A 19,587-nucleotide genomic window follows, 5' to 3' on the forward strand; every position below is an offset into this window, starting at 1 on the left:
ATCAAACTGCCAGTGACACTTGGAGAAGTACGTCATCGAGCCTCTAAATATTGAACCTTCGTGGGGGTGGACTATTTGTCCACTTATAATGCCATGTTGGGCCATTTGTGCCCTGGTGGAGTTTGGAGAATCCACCTCTATTCGCCATTTGTGCATGAAGTTCCCCATAAAGGCGAGGATAGGTGTAGTCCGCGGGGACCAGAAAGAGGCCCGCCAATGCTACAATGTGTCACTCAAGCACCTAGTAATGACGATTGAAGCAGCAATTGCCGAGCAGCCTCCTCTTAAGGAGATGGAGGTCCAAGCTATTCTCGAAGAACGAGAGCCCAATGATTTGGACCCCACGGTTGGAGAAGATAGGGCTATCAAGCCCATGGAAGAAGTTGAAGAAGTCATCCTCGATGAAGCAAACCCAGACAAGAAGACAAAGGTTGGGAAGAACCTCAAAGATGGGTTCAAGAAGCTTTGGTAAGTTTTTTCGTGAGAACCAGGACGTCTTCGTCTGGTATCATGCAGACATGATGGGAATCGATCCCAACATCATCTGCCATGCCTTAAACATAGATCCCAATGTTGCCCTGATGCAATAAAAAATGATAATGGACCCAACAAGGGCAGAGGAATTGAAGGCGAATGTTGATAAGCTCCCCAGGAACGGGTTCATTCGTGAGGCCCAATACCCTAAGTGTTTGGAAAACCCAATTTTGGTCCCAAAGCCTAACGAGACCTGGAGTACTTGAATTGATTTTACTGACCTCAACAAGGCCAGCCCAAATGATTATTTTCCCTTATCGAAGATCGACTAAATGGTGGATGCCACCTCCGGGTATGAGCTCCTCATGTTCATGGATGCATATTCACGATACAACCAGATCTCCACGCATGTCGCTGAGCAACAGCACACCAACTTGCAAACAGACAAAGGCGTCTATTTCTATAAAGTAATGCATTTTGGTTTGAAGAATGATGGGGCCACGTACCAAAGGTTAGTGTAATGTACCAAATTACCTAATAAGGCTTAGGGCCGTAATTAGGGGGCCAAGATGACAAATTATGGAAATGACATGTTTATGTGTTTTTTATGCGTGTAATGATGTGATTATGTGAGTTATATTATTTATGACTTGATATGCATGTTTAGGTGTATTTATTAAACATGTGAGCATGTTTCTTATTAGAAGGGCAATTTTTGTAATTTGGCCCGTTATGGGTATATTTGGCATACATATGATATATGTGTGGGACCACATTATTATGTAGATATATTTGGGTTACTTGGCACGAGGTGACCCTAGGGAGCAAGCTAGTGGGAAAGTCACAACGAGATCAATATTTGCCTCGGTGTGAGTTAAGGGGTATATTGGGTATTTAGTACATTACCGGGTTATTGGGTAATGGGAATGAATATTTGATGATATATTGGGAGTTAGTGAGATCAGAAGGAAAATCTGGGAATTTTGACTATTTTACCCTCAGGGGCGTTTTTGGGACCTCGAGCATTAGGATTTACTTGTGGTTACTTAAGCTCGAAGTAACTTGTCAAAAAGAAAAATACGTTCAAAATAATTTTTCTCTCTCTCCCTTTATCCCTTTTTACTGTTCGTTGCATTTTTGAAGGAAACTCGAGTTTTAAGGCTCGGATTCAAGCAAGGATCGAGTCATAGCGATTCTAGGAAAGATTAGAAGCTTATTAACTAGAGGATTTAGCAAGAAACATCATAATCAAAGGTAATTTACGCTTTGAATTTCTGAGTTTCTGTTTCCTAAAGTTTCTTAAGTTTTGAGGTTGGAATCTATATTTTGATGAGTTTTTAAGTTATTTGAAGGTCGGGCTTTGATGGTTTTGGCTGGGTTCCAATTCAGGCCGCGACCCAAGCTTGACAAAGAAGAGGACCTGGCTGATGGGAAATTAGGGCCGCAGCGCCTGATAGGCGCATCGCAGCGCGAGACGCAGGCAAAATGGGGTAAGGGCCTCTGTTTGGAGGCGGGCCGTAGCTCAGGGGTGTGGGGCTATGGTGCTTAAGGGAAAAGTTGGCCTTACGGAGGTTTTGGGTGGGGGAACTCAAACCTAAGGGCGCGGGGTTGATTCTACTACCCAATTTAGTAGGATTCAACGTCTCGGAGGCCAACCCTTGGTCTGGAATCCTTTATTTAGTCATTATTGGTGGGATTTTATACTTGGTTGTGACTAGGTTATTGCTAGGAGCTCGGGATCAGGATTGTGGTCGAGGGTCGTTCTTATTTTTCATTATACTCGGACCTGAGGTAAGAAAACTGCACCCATTATGTGACATAGACGATTAGGGCTTGGCCCGGATGTTGAATATGGTTTTGATTGGGATTGGCCCCTGTAAATGCGCATGATTATGATTATGCATGTGATTATAGATGAAGCATGTTGAGTGCTCCATATATGGATGTTGGTTATATGATGAATGCGTGTTAGTATTATTTACTTGAGAAAATCATTGACTTATTAGTGAAGGACGGCAATAGCACTGAGCGTTGGTCGTAAAGCATTGACTTATTAGTTAGGGACGACAATAGAGTTGAGTGAAGGGCGGCTATAGCGCGCTGAGCACTAGTCGATATGATTTGATCTAATCAGAAGTACATTACACGCTTGTTCGACCCAATGGTCGTAGAAAACTGAAGTGCAAAGTACACTAAACCAACTTTAAGGCTGGTTATATAAAGGATAGGGAAATGGGCCCCATGGTGACTTATTAGTCCCAGATCCTAGGGCACTGAGACCCCAGTGTGACTTACTAGTCATGTGCTTGAGCAATGGGTCCTCATATGATTCAGTTAATAATTTATTTACGGCATTTTGGCCCATATGACACTGTAGTCATTTATATGATTAGTATGCATGCATGAGTAAGGTTATTGCTGCTGGGTGTGCTAGATATACATCTGAATCTGTATACATTGTTCATGCACCTGCATTAAGTTTTCTTGCTGGGCCTTGGCTCATAGGTGCTACGTGGTGCAGGTAAAGGGAAAGGAAAGCTGGACCAACCATGAGTTGGAGAGCTTAGGTGGTGATGTGTACATATGAGGCTGCTTGACCACCACGACCAAGGTTTCTTGGAGGAACTAGGGTTAAACCCTATTGTGGCCGCTTAGGTCAGCAGGTTATAACTTTTGGATTATAACAGACTTTTTGGAACTATAAACAACTTTGTAAATGTTATTATGGGATCCCATATACAATTTAATGTTTTAATGAAAAATCCATTTCTTTTAATCGAAATTTTTAACCCTGGACAAGTAATCACACTTAGATGCACGTTTATGGCTTAATTACTCGCTTAGTGAGTTAAGCACTATTTAAAATACACAGTGTAATAGTCTTAGTTAACCAGGGCATTACAACTTGGTATCAGAGCATGCCAAGGCTAAGGGTTCCTGTAGATAGGTTGGGCATGTACACTCGCAACTAAAGACAAGCTCGACTCAGGGTTCGGTAACTATTTATTATGTTATGTGCTAAACTGCTTAAATAGGATATAAATGCTTTATCTACATGTCTTATTGGGTAGCATGAGATATACAAATAGGGCTTGGCCCTTGATTACTGCATGATTTATATAGAATTTTCTTATTGGCAATGATATTGGTTGTAAATGCTAAAGAACTTCTTATTAGCGTTGTTATATGGACATGTAAGTCAAGACACACTCATTAGCGCGGTCATAGATACATGTATGCCGGAAAATGCTTATTAGCATTGTTAATTATTATGAATATCAAGATGTGCTTATTAGCACCAGACATGAACATGAATCAACCTGCTTATTAGCATGACTGTTGAATGTGAATGGTTATATCCGTGATCTTGGACCGTGAGGCGACAAGAGGTTTAGTTATCATTACCCAACTGGCCAAATTGATTATTACAGCAAGGTATAAGCTTGGAAGTATGCTTCCAAGGCAGATTGAATCATCAATTGGCAAGAAAGGTTAGGGCCAAGATGACAGACAGGGTCAGGATAATGACCAGGGTCAAACTCCTCAGCCAGCTCCTGAGAACTGGCAGTAGTTGCTTGCTGGCTTGCAAGCCAGGGTATTGAGGCAGGAAGAAGAAATCCTACTGGTGAGACAACAACAGGTTCCTATAGGGAACATCTTGCCAGAGGCACCACCTATGATGGTGCCAACAGTTGAGCAGCCGCCAGAGGTTGGGAATAAATGGGAACCTCTTTATAAAAGATTTAGGAAATAACACCCTCCAGTCTTTGAGGGTAGTGCAGATTCGGCCAAGGCCGAACAGTGGATGAGTATGGTTACCACCATCCTAGATTTTATGAGGGTGTCTGGTAACGAGAGGATGGCATGTGCCACGTATATGTTTCGGGAGGATGCCCGAATTTGGTGGGAAGTGATATCCCAAACTAGAAATGTTAATGCCCTTGATTGGGAAGAGTTTCAAACTTTGTTTCATGAGAAGTATTATAATGATGCCATTAGGGCGGCAAAGGCTAAAGAGTTCAATAGGTTACTTCAGGAAAACTCATCAGTGACTGAATATGCCCTGAAATTTGATAGATTGGCAAAGTTTTTCGGGCAACTAGTGGCCACTGATGGGACCAAAAGGGAGAGGTTTCTCTAGGGGCTACAACCTATGATAGCCCGGGATGTTCGTATTACCACTGTGCCAGGAGTGACTACCTATGCACAGGTTTTTGAGACGGCGCTCACAGCTGAGAGCACAGAGAACAAAATCTGGCATGATAACACAACAAGAAGAGATACTAGAAGGGCAGGACCCCCATTTATGAGTTCAGGTAGGGGCGGGGTCCCCAGTGATCAGAAAAGGAAGGCTCCTGATGCCTTTCCAGCTCCAAGCCCTGATAGGATACCTCGTGGTATTTCAACAGGCCGCCAGGGCAGCAGTGAGGGCTGGAGGACTTTTCCATAGTGCACCAAATGCAAAGGCCTGCTTTTTATGCGGGGTAGTGGGACACCTAAAGAAAGTTTCCCCGAAGGAAAGAAAGGAAGAACCACGAAAGGCGGGCAACTTGACTCTAGTTCAAGTGTCTGCGTTGACTCAAGCAGAAGCTGAGGCTTATCCCTCAGTAGTCATAGGTTAGCATTTTAGTGCAGGAACCCCTCATACTGTTTTGATTTATTCTGGTGCTACACATTCTTTTGTTGCTAGTAGAGTTATTGATAGATTGTGCAGACCATGTGATTATTATGCTGTGGGGTTTGGGAAGTTATTACCCACTGGAGAGTTAGTAGTATCCATGAGATGGGTCAGATCATTGCCAGTGAGTGTGGAGGGCTGAGAGTTGACAGTTGATTTGATAGAGTTGGTTATGATCGACTTTGACATGATTCTGGGCATGGATTGGTTGGTGAAGTATGGGGCAACCATAGATTGCAGTAGGAAAATGGTAACCTTTGAGCCTGAAGGTGAGGATCCTTTGGTAGTTGTGGCACTGTGCATAGAACCCATGTACCGATGATATATGTATAGATGGCTAGAGATCTATTGCAAGGTGGTTGCATAGGATTCTTAGCTAGTGTGGCAGATACCACTCAGGTCGTGGCAATGGGACAAGAGGAGACCAGATTAGTCTGTGAGTTTCTGGATGTATTTCCAAAGGATTTACCAAGGTTGCCACCACACAGAGAGATTGAAGTGGCACCATGGACGGAGCTAGTGTCTAGGGTGTTAGAGAATATATATTATTGCTTAATGGAATTATGGAAAAACCAAATACAACTCTATGCAAAATACAATGGACAAGATAATATTGATTAAATAAGTATTACAACTCAATTGCTCAAAATACAAGTAAGTAAAAAGATGTAGAAGAAGAAGATTACAAACTCAATACTATAACAATACAAGTAAATAAGAAGAACAAAAGAATGAAAACACAAACTCTCACACAACCAAAGTGTAGAGTAGTGGGGATCACCAACTTGAACAAGGTTCAAGACCTTTGTCCAAAAGCTTTTTTCCCCTATTCTCTAAGCACTAAGGGATCTCTCTAGGAAATAGCTCTCTGGAATTATCAAGCCTCAAGGTGTATTTTTTCAGCTAAGTGCTTTGTGGATGAAAATGGTGTGTCATACAAGTGAGCATTAGGCTCCTATTTATAGAGTTTGAGATACCCCTTTGAATTTCAAATTCCACCAACCCCCATGGTTGTTACCAATGATGAATTGGATGTTTTATGGAATTAAAATAGAGATTTGGGAGTTACTTGGCTGTTGGAAACGTTCAAAATTGGATAAAACTGAAATTCAAAGAAGATGTCAGCCACCAGGGCCGCGGCGCATGTTCCAGGCGCCGCGGCGCTCAGTCAAGTTCAGCCACTAGGGCCGCTGCACTTGTTCTAGGCACCGCGACGCTCAGTCAAGTTCAGCAACAAATTTTTTCCAAAACGTTCCAATTTATTCCCACTTGATTTTGTAACTTCCATACACAATATGGGAGTTAAAATCACATCTCTATCAGCCATTTCTCATATGGCTTTATGAAATCCAATCTCAAATGTGTAACATATATTATACACATTATTGGGTAATATTTGGGAGTTACAAATTTGTAACTCCAAAATATGTGACATTTGGACACACACATGTGTCCAATTTTGTGACTCTCAATAATATGTTACAAGGTGTGGAAAATCACATTTTGTCACATTATTTAATCTAATATTATATTATATGAAATAATATAACATAGGGTACCTTAGAGAATGGCCCCAATAGAATTGAAGGAACTAAAGGTACATCTGCAAGAGCTTTTAGACTTGGGTTTTATTAGACCCAAATTCTCACCATGGGGTGCACCGATCCTATTTGTAAAGAAGAAAGATGGTTCTCTGAGGATGTGTATTGACTACAAGGAACTGAACAAGTTAACAATAAAGAACAAGTATCCTCTGCCAAGGATAGATGATCTGTTTGACCAGTTGCAGGGTAAGATGGTATTCTCAAAGATAGATCTTCGATTTGATTATCACTAGCTGAGGATCAAGGAGGGAGATATACCGAAGACTTCCTTTCGTACCAGATATGGGCATTATGAGTTCTTAGTTATGTCTTTTGGGTTGACTAATGCCCCAGCTGCTTTTATGGATCCGATGAACAAAGTGTTCAAGGTTTACCTGGACCAGTATTTTATTGTTTTCATCGACGATATTCTGGTTTATTCTCAGTCAGAGTTAGAACATGAGCAACACCTAAGGTTGGTCGTAAAGCATTGACTTATTCGTCGAGGAACACAATAAAACAGAGCGTTGTTCGTAAAGCATTGACTTATGAGTCAAGGGCAGAAATAGCGCGTTGAGCGCTGGTCGATATGATTTGATATAATCAGGAGCGCATTACATGCTTGCTCGACCCAATGGTCATAGAAAACTGAAGTGCCAAGTACACTAGACCAGCTTCAAGGCTGGTTATATTGAGGATAGGGCAATGGGCCCCATGGTGACTTATTAGTCCCAGATCCTAGGGCACTGAGACCCCAGTGTGACTTATTGGTCATGTGCATGAGAAATGGGTCCCGATATGATTCAGTTAATGATTCATTTAGGAAATTCGGTCCCATATGACACTGTAGTCATTTATATGATAGGTATGCATGCATGAGTAGGGTTATTACTATTGGGTGTTCTAGATATACATCTAAATCTGTATACATTGTTCATGCACTTGCATTAAGTTTTCTTGCTGGGCCTTGCCTCACAAGTGCAGGTAAAGGGAAAGGAACGTTGGACCATCCATGAGTTGGAGAGCTTAGGTGGCGATGTGTACATATGCAACCGCTTGACCACCACGGCCAAGGTTTCTCGGAGGAACTATGATTAAACCCTATCTTTGCCGCTTAGTTCGGCGGATTGTAACATTTGGATTATAACGACCTTTTTGGAACTGTAAACAACTTTGTAAATGTTATTATGGGATCCCATGTACAGTTTAATGTTTTTAATGAAATATCCATTCCTTTTAACTGAAAATTTTAACCTTGGACCAGTAATCACACTTAGATGCACGTTTATGGCCTAATTACTCGCTTAGTGAGTTAAGCACTATTTAAAATACACAGTGTAACAGTCTTGGCTAACCAGGGTATTACAACTAGTGAACAAAATGTTTAATAACCAACTTGGTCAGAACATGAAAGTATACTTGGATGACATGCTGGTAAAATCTAGGACAACCCCGAACCACATGAAGGATTTAGCGGAAGCATTCTCACTCCTTTGCAAGTTTGGGATGAAGTTGAATCCCTAAAAGTGCACATATGGGGTAGCCTTCGTGAGATTATTGGGGTTTATTGTGAGCGCCCGAGGAATTGAGCAAACCTCAAGAAGATCAAAGTCTTGATCGAGACCTCAAGGAAGCACAAAGTTGTGCAAGGCATGACTGGTCGTATAGCAGCTCTCAGCTGCTCTGTATCCAAGGCTTCCAACAAGTGAATCCCATTCTTCAACACCATTCGAGGATTGTGAATAGGATTTCCAATAGCTCAAAGTGCACATGGAGAATCCTCCAATATTGGCCAAGCCCATAGACAGAGAACCCCTTCTCCTCTACATGCCTGTCACAAAAAATGTCACTAGTGCAACCCTGGGGCGCGAGGATGGTTGCACCAAACATCCCATCTATTATTTGAGTAAGAGACTCCTTGGAGCAGAGTCCAGATACCCACTCATAGAGTAGTTGACATTCTATTTGATGATACCTTCTCGGAAGCTCAGGCTGTACTTACAAGCACATCCCATCAAAGTCCTCACCAACCAGCCTTTTAAGGCAAGTCCTCCAAAAGCTGGAATCTTCCAGGAGACTCCTTAAATTCACAATTGAACTTAGTCAGTTTGATATCACTTACTATTCGAGGACTACCATAATGGGACAAGCACTAGCGGACTTTATCGTGGAATGAATGGGAACTCACGAAAGTTTTGAAGAGGCCCAACTTGTTGGGTTCATATGGAAGCTATTTGTGGACGTGTTCTCCAACGAGAACGAGGCTGGAGCAGATTTGATTTGGTGTCCCTCGAGTGGCATAGGAGTCACAGTGCCCTAAGATTCAGATTTCACTCCTCAAGCAACGAAGCTGAGTATGAGGCCTTGATGGTCGGACTGTGAGTTGTCCTAGAGGATGGCCTATGGAATTCAGATAGATGAGCCTATACAAGCGCCCTATAGTAAACCTAGTGTCACAAGGCTTGTAGGAACAAAACCCAAATCACCTAAGGGTGGATAGCTAAAGTTACTTCTCGAGGTCCAAGTGCCCGCGAAGCAAACTAAGTACCCGAGCTAAAAAATGGTAAATGGTCTATGACTCAAGTTTTCTAGACTCAGGCACAAGTCTTAAGTCGTTTGAACTTAAGCAAACAAGACTCAAGTCTCCTAGACTCAAACACAAGTCTCAAGTTCCCTAAACTTGGACACAAAAGACCTAAGTCTCTTAGACTGGGCACACAAAGTAAAGAACTCAAAGTTACTTCCCAAGGACCAAGCACTCGCAAAGCAACACTAAGTTCCTAATAGCCAAAAATATTGTGGGCTTTTAGGACACGAGTCACCAAGACTCAGCCACAAGTCCCTAGTGTCATGAACTCGGGCACACAAGGCTTGAGTCTCCTAGACTTAGGCCCACACATGGAGGACAAAAAAAGGCGAAATGGATCAATTTTTTCATGATGCTACATTATGTTACAAATTTGAGAATAACCTTATGTATTTTTAAGTCCAATTTACATTATTACTAAACGCTTAAAACGTGTTTAAGTGAAAAGCAAAAAAGAAAATAACGCAGAAAAGCCATTCAACAAATTATGTACAATTGTACTTGGGGGCTCGGACATTTAATTTGTTTGTGCCCCAACAAAAGATGGCTCGTAGGCCTAATTACTAAAATATAAAATAAAAAAAGACAGCCTAACCTCTCCGAGAGGAATCTCTTCGATAATATAAATGATCGGGTAGTCCTCCGTGTTGGGATTTATGCCCTTAAAGTGTATTTATGTATGAACGATTACTGTTAATTAAATAAAGTTAATATTTTGCACTCATATTTGTATTTAATTATACATGTCATTTATCATGAAGATCCAATATTATTGATGTGGTCTTGAATTAAGTATATGTATAATGATATATATATACAAGAGGATTTAATTCAAGATAATAATATAAAAATTGTCTGTAATCGCTAAATAAAGTGGGAGATTTATTTTATAAAGATTGTGAGTACAGTCTATCTTATGTTTAAGATAGAGTAATTTATCGAGACTGTTAAGTGTAGTGACGCAAATAGATAGATGTACCGTATACAATATAGATTGTATTGGACTGGGACACGATGAAAGAAAGAACTTTTGATAATCTACGTTAAAGTATAGAAGTTCAACATTCTTTAATTGATGGTCATTTGAGAATTGACCTCAATCCTGAAGTGAGTAGTGAACTCCTATTTGTGCTTTTATGACTGTTGACGTATCCGGTAAGGTTCAATATTCCTACGACCGAATTCCTCATATCTTAGAGTCATATAACTACAAGTGGGTGTAAACATACTTCACAGATATTGAATCTACTCCTTACTTAAATGAAAGCATATTATTTGTTCCTTTTAATGTTGATTTAGGGGTTGAACATTGAGCACTCAATTTCTGTTAGAGAACCGAAATTTCATTCTATAATTGAATTTCTAGAATAATGTTCATTAGAGAATCAATGAAACTAATTGATAAAGACATAATTAGAGATATTAACAGACATTAAGACCTAGCTTTAATTATGAATAACTAGTAGAGGGTCATAACTCATCCAATGACTAAATCAAGAACGACTTTATAGTTATATCTTCTAATAATATAAGACTATAGTTTTTAGAGTTCAACTATGAATTTCTAGTAGAATAATTCATAGTTAATAAATTAATTAATGGAACTAAGAGATAGTGAAATTAATTAAATTATTGGAGCTTAGAACTATGGGTCCATATTGTCCCCGTGCTAGCTCAATAACATAGAGATAGGATTTTGGTATTAAAATGAATTAATTAAAAATAATAAAATATTATTTTTAATCTCACAAAATAATATTATTTATGAAATAATATTTAATGGCAAATAAAATTATATTGATAATTTTGTGAAATTAATTTTATCATATTTAATTTTGTGGTATAATTGTATACTGCATAAAATAAATAACATTTTATAGAGATAATATATAACAGGGCTCACAACCCTGCAATTTGTGCCAACCACAGTCCAAATGGGTTGTAGCCCACACAGAGGCCCAATAAGATTAGGGTTAGGTCTTCTTTTGATTGTTATATTAATATAACATAACATCATCAGAAAAAGACAACATATGCATTTTTAAACGTTATTTGCAAATAGAGAAAAATATAGCACTTTTTTCTGTCTGAATTGTGAGAAGAACACTCTCTCATGTATTGAGATTCAAAAGTATATTCTTGAGTATCCTACCAAATCCCCATTTTTTATCTGGTCACGGGTCGATCAATCCTTCATTAATGACCTGTCATATGCCTTCCATGTGTCCCATTCTTGTGCCACGTCACCACACTAATTTTTAGGGAAACATTTGCCCCCTAAAATTTATTATGATGTGACCGACATTAAATAAGCTTATTCGACCAGTATTCCCTGACCTGTCAAATCCATTGTACTTTTATTTCCATGAAAAATTAAATAATAGTGATTTTACAGGTTCCAAGAAGGAACTGATGGCTCTGTGCTTCCCAATGCTTCCAAAACCTCTTTCTTAATGGTGGCCTTTCACCTACTCTACGTAGTATAAATAACCTTTACCCTTATTCTCATTTTTTACTTTTGCATTCTCTTTCCTCAAGAACACCCAAAGTGTCTTCAAGCACTTTCCATGTAATGTCTCGAATTCCCTAATGTGGCTTAATATCTGGATTAGGGGGTCGGGAGGACCTTAATTGATTTATTATGCAATTATGTGATTAAATGCATGATTATATGATGATAATTGCATGCATGTGGGTTAACTTATCATTAGAAGGACATTTTCGTAATTTGGCCCGTTGAAGGCATATATGTATATTTATGTGCATATTTATGATTTATGGATGAGACCACATTATAATGTGGATTTTTTCGAGCTATTCGAAATGAGACGATCTTAGAATGTAAATTAGCGGTTTGGTCATAACGAGAATAATTTTCAGGCTCGGGGTAAGTCTAGGGGTAATTTGATGTTTAGTACATTACCAGGAATGAACGAGTATGATTTAGTTGTTACTTGAGAATATTGGGAATAACGGGAATAGTAGGACATTAATTATATTTAACGGGATAGTTGAGAAATGACACTTTTTTCCTTGGGTGGCTGTTAAGGAATTAAAAAACATAGGGACATTTTGGTCTTTTGACCAAGGGATATAATTTAAACTAGGATGGCTGGTTGTAGAAGGAATTATGTAACGACCCAAATTTACTAATAGGGCTTAGGGCCTTGATTAGCGTGCCTGGAGGGCAATAAATGATTTAATATGTTAATATGTGAATTTATGTGAATATGTGATAGAAATGCATGTTTAGTTGAATTAAATATGCATGTGGGCCCCGTTTGGATATTATGGGTATGTTTGTGATTTTAGCCGCTGAGGGCATAAATGTGATAAATATGGTATGTATGTGATATATATATGTGTAGCACGATCCGGGACAGTTCTAGAGAGTGGTTAGCCAGAAAGTCACAATGGGGTTGAGAATCCGACTCAGGGCGAGTTGAGGGGTATTTTGGGTATTAGATGTATTATGGGGTTATCGGGTTATGGAAATAAATATTTGGAGATATATTTGAGGTTAGAATTTCTAGGAGGGAATATTGGGGAAATTTACCATTTTGCCCTCGGGGACGTTTTTGGCACCCCGAGCCTTGAGGTAACCTTAAAGCTTAAGTTAAATAAAACAAAGCCTAGGAAGATTTTAGAAACTTAGAAGTCGACATTTAATTTTCCTTCTCACTTCCATTCTCTCTCACCTTTACTCTCTAAGACAACTCAAGGAAATAAGCTAGGAAAAGAAAACAGTCAAGAACTAAGAATTGGAGCAGAGCTTGGGAGACTCTAACCAGAAAAGCAGGGCTTGGAGCTTGAGGAAATAAAGTTGGGAATTTAGGGGATCAACTCTGAATCATAACTCAGCAAGGGTAAGCACTAACTTTGAGAATTATGGTTGATTTCTACTGTTTTCTTAGGAAATGCATGTGAGTAGAATTTGATCTTTTCATGGGTGTTTAGCTGAGTTTTTGGAGAAGATTTTTGATAAGTTTTGATGTTGAAACTGGGCTAGAACCTTTGTGATGATTACCTGGAATTGTTAGCTTGATTTTGGGTATAATTGGATTGATTTTTGAGGTAAAAACAGGGTGTTTTCTGGGTTCGAGGGGTAGGGTCGCAGCTTTGTTCTTGCTGAGCTGCAGCACCTTAGAACTTGGGGCGTCAGAAATTGGAGGCGCGCCGCGGCGTGTCACGGGCCGGCTATTTGGGGATTCCAACTAGACGGAACGTGCGGCACTTGCAGACTCTTCAAGCTAGCAAGTCAGCCTACAACACACACCTACAGGCAAACAAACTCAGCGGTTAGCCACATACACATCTCGGACATGCAACGGGCAATAACGAAGTATGAGCAAGCACAAAGCAAGTCATTCCTAGGAACGTCCACACAACACAAAGCACACAACAAGGCAAGTGGCACACAAAGGCCCAACGAAGGTAACAAACAAGTAACACATAAGCAACAAGGAAGTACACAGGGGCAAGTATGGATAAATGTTATTTCATTAATATATAGCCTTGATAGGGCAAGGGAGTACACAGCTTTGGCCCCTATCTGCTGATGGCCATGGTGCTTCCCTAAGTCACCAGGTCACCTCCCCCTAAGGAGCCTTCTAGGGAAATAAAGTCTTCCCAGGAACATATATGATTTTTGTCTGGGAGACATATGCAATATTACAAAACTGCCACTACCCTATCCCATGAGGTTGCTTGGTGCAAGACTTGACTAATGATCAAGCACCAAGGCATGCTCATTACAAAATGGCCCCATGTGGGTGTGCCAAAGGGGCAGCACGCCACACGGCGCGTGTGGGCTATCTTGAGGCAAGGCCTCGGGTTGAGCTGGGGGCCGCGACGCTTAAGGTACTTTTGGGTTCTAGAGGGGTTTTAGGCTCGGGAACTCAATAGTTTAGGCTCGAGATGGATTTTATCACCCGGATTGATAAAATTCAAAGCCCCAGAGATTATAATTATGGTTTGAGACTAATTAATGGATTAGAACTTGATGGAAGAATATTGTTAATGCATTGTGACTAGGGTTTCGGCGAGGCTCAAGTTAGGGGACTGTGCTCGGGATATCGGTGCTCGGAGAGCTCAGGACGCAGGTAAGAAAACCACTGTTCCCATAGAGCTTGTATGTAGGGCAGAGCCCCTTATGTTTGAATTGCGGGGTGTAGCCCTTGGATTGAATTTATTAATGTTTAGTATATATTTTATGATGCTATGAATGCAATTGTGTAAATGTTCGGCGAGAGCCGGGAACGGCGCAGGCCGAGGTCGGCAAGGGCCAGGAACGGCAAGGGGCCAGGAACGGTGTTAGGCACGTGGAGTGCTAGGCCAAGTGCGGCAAGGGGCCGGGAGCAGCGTTGAGCACGTGGAGGGCAAGTTGCCAGGGTGAGACCCTATGGGATACCCGAGATATCTTCACGATGTGGACCGTAAACCCAGGGCTTGGTAAAGCGCCTGGGATGGCGTGGCCGTATGTGTTTAGCCTATTGATGGCCTGTTTATATGATAGTGTTTGTTATGCATATGTTTTCTGCTTGTGAGGGTTTTCTTGCTGGGCTTCGGCTCACGGGTGCTCTGTGGTGCAGGTAAGGGCAAGGGGAAAATTGACCAACCATGAGTACGGAGAGCGTGAAGCGGCGCGTACATGTTTGGCCTGCCTGGCTGCCATAGCCAGTGGTTTGAGAGATGATTGTATAATAACCTAGATTTTGTCGTCTAGTCGACTTGGTTTGTACTTATATGTTGTAAATATTTCTAAACAGTATTTTGGGATCCCAAGTGTCAAACACTTTATGATTTTCAGTAAATGGAATTATTTTCAATGTTTATAACTCTGTTTATAGTTTAATTACACTTTTTGACCTAAAACCTTGATTAGTGAGTTGAATGCACATTTTAAACTCACTTAGTAACAACTCTAAGGAAGTAGGGCGTTACAAATTAAGTAGCCAAAACAGAGACTATTTTCCTTCTCTCTCTTGATCATCCCTTTTCTTCTTCTTGGCTTGAATTTTGAAGCTTACTTTGAGGATTCAAACTTGGGAATCAAAGCTTGAGGTATTAGGCTAATGATCAACTATTAAAGGGGATTCAAACCTGTGATTAAGGTAAGGTTTCAGCCATGTTTTCTAGTTTCTTGCTCTATTTTTAAGTTAGTTCTTGAGCTTGAGGTTTGATATTTGAAGTGGTTATTTGGTGTGGTTATTTCGTGTGGTTTTGAGTGGGTTAAAGCTTGGGTTTCGCTAATAAACTAGTATATGTATTATGGTATTGGTTGGTTATGATTTCTGGGTTGATTTGATGAAGGATTGGGCTGGTTTAAATTGAGAAATGGGCAGGGGAGCTGGGTTCGCTAGGTCTAGTCGCGACCTGGACCCAAGTCAGAGCCTCCCGTGGGCTCTGTGAAGCAGGTGCGCTGCAACTTGCTTGGCTAAGTCGCGACCCACCCCTGGTACCCTAGAAAGATTGATCTCTATCTTGGGGGTGCACAGTGACTCACTAGGCCAAGTCGCGACTCACCCCTTCCTTTTGTGCCAGAGAGGATTTTTTCAAGGTTTAGGCTCGGGGTTTCATTTCCTAAGGCTCGAGATCGAATCTACTGACCATTTTAGTATGATTCAAGGCTCCGGGAGTGAGATTTTAGATTATAAACCCTTTTATTATTTATTTATATTGATGGGATTTCATATTGGTTATGACTAGGTGACTGCTAAGGAACTTAAGGACTGATCGTTCTCAAAGGTCATTCTTTTATTATTTCTCGCTCAAACTAGAGGTATAAAAACTGCACCCAATATGTGACATGCATGGTTATTGATGAAGCATGTTGAGTGCTCTATATATTGACATTGATTGCATAGTAAATGCATAGCAGCTTTGCTTATCTGTGTATGGAAATGACTTATTAGTCAGTGAACAGCAATGGTGTTTAGTATTGATCCTGAAGCTGTGACTTATCTATCAAATTCAGCGGTGATACTGAGCACTGGTTGTATAGTATTGGCTTAAGAGTCAAGAACTGCATTAATGTGTTTAAAACATGCCAAAATGATTAGATCTAATCACCATGAGCATGAAATGCTTGACTGACCCTAAGTTCGATGAAATCTAAAAGCGCTTGTCTAGTCTAAAGGCTAGTTACATAGAGCAAGGGCCAAAAAGGCTCAGGTGACTGAATGTCACATGGCTTAGGGTGCAGAGCCCTAGAGATAGACTTATTAGTCATCTATTAAGAGATAGAATTATTTGTCATCTATCTAGAGTGTAACGCCCTACTACCTTAGAGCCGTTACTAAGTGAGTTTAAAATGTGCAATTAACTCGCTAAACGAGGTTTTTAGAACAAAAGTGTGACTAAGCAAAAGTTAAGGCTGTAATCTTTGAAAATACTCTATTTCATTGAAAATTTCAAGTGTCTTACATTTGGGATCCCAAAATAAGGTTTACAAAATATTTACAACTCAAAATCGGTTTACAGTTAATTAACTATCAAAATCACAGTTTATTACAGCCATTTCTCAAAATGCCCTCAACCAAAGCAGTCGAGCAGGCCAAACATGTATGTGCCGCTTCATGCTCTTTGTACTCATGGCTAGTTGACTTTTCTTTGCCCTTACCTGCAACACAGAGCACCCGTGAGCCGAAGCCCAGCAAGAAAACTCATAAAGCACATAACATATGCATATTATATAATCAACATATCAGATAATTCACAGATAAGCATATAGTCCATCAGACTAAACAAATACGGCCATGCCGTCCCAGAGGCGTTACCAAAGCTTGGGGTCTCGGCTCTCACCGTAAGGATATCCCATGTATCCATTGGGGTCTCACCCTATCAATAAGCACTTCATGTGCTAAGTGTTATACCCGGCCCCACTGCCGTTCTCGGCTCCTTGCTGTTCATTCTACTATAATCACATATAGCATAACTCAAACAAAATTCAAGCATATAATAATTCAATCAAGGCTACACCCTAACATGTAATACAATCTAGGGACGTGCCCTGCAACAACACTATGGGCCCATGCCCTGCTCTACGGGTACTACAGTTTTCTTACATGTATCCCGAGCTTCACAATTCACCAAAGTCACGAGCACGGTCCTCTAACCCGAGCCTCTCCGAAAACCTAGTCACAACACATAAAAAACACTCTTTAATACTAACCAATTAAAAACCACTTCCCGAGACCAATCCCGTACTCTCGGGACCTCCAATTTCCCAAAAAAATGTAACAGAAACATTCCCCGAGCCAAAACACCTCCAATCCAACCCAAACACAAACCTAAACCCCAAAATCAATTTAAAACCCCAAATGAACCATTTAACAACCTATAAATACTATCAACAAGGTCAAACACACAATCACACCCATAATCCACACTTTGGTTTCAAATTTCAGAAACTTAAACCATAACTTTTAAAACTTAAATCAAGACTTGAAAATTGTAAACCATGCTTCCAAATTCTTAAACCTCATCAGATACAAATATTCAAAGATGTTTAAAACTCTTACCTCAGTCAAGAATTCAACTTGGAGCTGCTTTCCCAATCAAATTCCAAGCTCAATCACAAACTCAAGCTGAACCTAACCTCAATTCATCCCAAGAATTCACCAAACAAAACACACAACTCAATTCTCAATTCCATGATATTCTTAACTGAATTCTACAACATATACACAGAATTTCCTTACCTCAATATGCTGAATAATCCTCTAAGTTTCCTAGCTTTAATCCCCTTCTTGATCCCAAGAGACTTGCCCTTCCTCCCTTCCTTCTTGCCCTTAGTTTTCCCTTTTCTCCTCTAGGTTTTCTTCCAATTTCAGCAAAATCAGAATATGACTAAGTATAAAACGTGAATCATCTTTTCCCTCAGCTGAAGGTTTCTATATTCTGCCAAAAGACCACTTTACCCCTCCATGTAATTCCTTTCCTAACTAAACCTCAAGGGCATTTTTGCCATTTCACCTTTCCTACAATTCTACCATTTTTGTCATCTAAAATTGTTACTCTCAATAGTTACCAATGGTCACTCAAGTTACTCAATTACCATTAACCATTAACTCACAAACTCAAATTATAAAATTCCCAAAATACCCCTAGGCTCCTCCCGAGCCGGGTATTTAATCCCGTTGTGACTTTTAAAGTAATTAGCTCCCGAGGACCGTCTCGGCACGCACATCACAATAATATCACCACTCACACATGGTATTAATCATATAACATAATTATTACATTTATGCCCTCAGCAGACTAAGATTAACAATTTACCCCTAACAAACAAACGGGGCCCACATGCATATTTATTCCACCTAAACATGCATTATAATCACATATTCATTTAAACTCATATATTAACATGTTAATTCATTTATTTCCCTCCAGGCACGCTAATCAAGGTCCTAAACCTTATTAGCAAATTGGGGTGTTACACAGAGATAGACTTATTAGTCATCTATTCAGAGTATGACTTAATAGTCACTTATCTGATTAGGGTGCGGAGCCCAAAGTGTGACATGCTATCTGATTAGGGCTGCAAGCCCCAGAATGATTACCATAATCATTTATTGATATTACATACATGCAGTAATAAGTTTTCTTGTTGAGCCTTGGCTCACTGGTGCTATGTGGGTCAAGTAAAGGGAAAGAAAAGCTCACCCACCTTGAGTGGAGAGCTGAGGTGGCGATGTGTACATATGCGGCCGCTTGACTACCACGGCCAAGGTGTTTCTCAGAGGAACTAGGGGTTAACCCTATTTTTGCCGCTTAGGTGGGCAGGTTGTAATTTTTACATTGTAATGACCATTTTGGATTGTAAATAACTTTGTAAACACTTTTATGGGCCCATGTACAATTTTATGTTTAAAATAAAATATATCCATTCCTTTTGAATCGAGATTTTTCACCTTAGCCTATTAATAACACCTAGATGCACGTTTATAACCAAATGACTCGTTTAGTGAGTTAAGCACTGTTTAAAGTCGATAGTAACGGTCTTGGAGTAACCAAGGCGTTACATTCCAACAATTCGAGACAATTTCCAGGCATTTCCAAGGAGTTTCCATACTATTTCTTCAGTAATCTTCACTTCAGATGAAGGATAGATGAGGGTATAACATATTATTTTGGGTCTAAAATTGAAGTAAAATTTCGAGTTTGGCATTTCAGAAAAATTTGGTTTTTCCACTTCTTTTGTAGGTGAATTCATTTTTGCTTTTAGATCTTTTTTCCTCCTCTGATTGTAGATTTCAATCTGT

At 40.1% G+C, this 19,587-nt stretch overlaps 1 protein-coding gene across 1 annotated transcript in view; it reads left to right on the forward strand.

Moving 5' to 3' along the window:
- The first annotated feature begins 247 nt into the window (after positions 1-247).
- Positions 248-19,587, forward strand: part of LOC133779564 (uncharacterized) — a 44,982-nt gene continuing 25,642 nt past the window's right edge. The window contains exon 1 of the mRNA XM_062219512.1: positions 248-468. Coding sequence (XP_062075496.1) covers positions 248-468 — 221 coding nt within the window. The remainder of the gene's footprint in view (positions 469-19,587) is intronic.

This window comes from Humulus lupulus, chromosome 5 (assembly GCF_963169125.1).
Source record: "Humulus lupulus chromosome 5, drHumLupu1.1, whole genome shotgun sequence".
Lineage (NCBI taxonomy): Eukaryota > Viridiplantae > Streptophyta > Magnoliopsida > Rosales > Cannabaceae > Humulus > Humulus lupulus.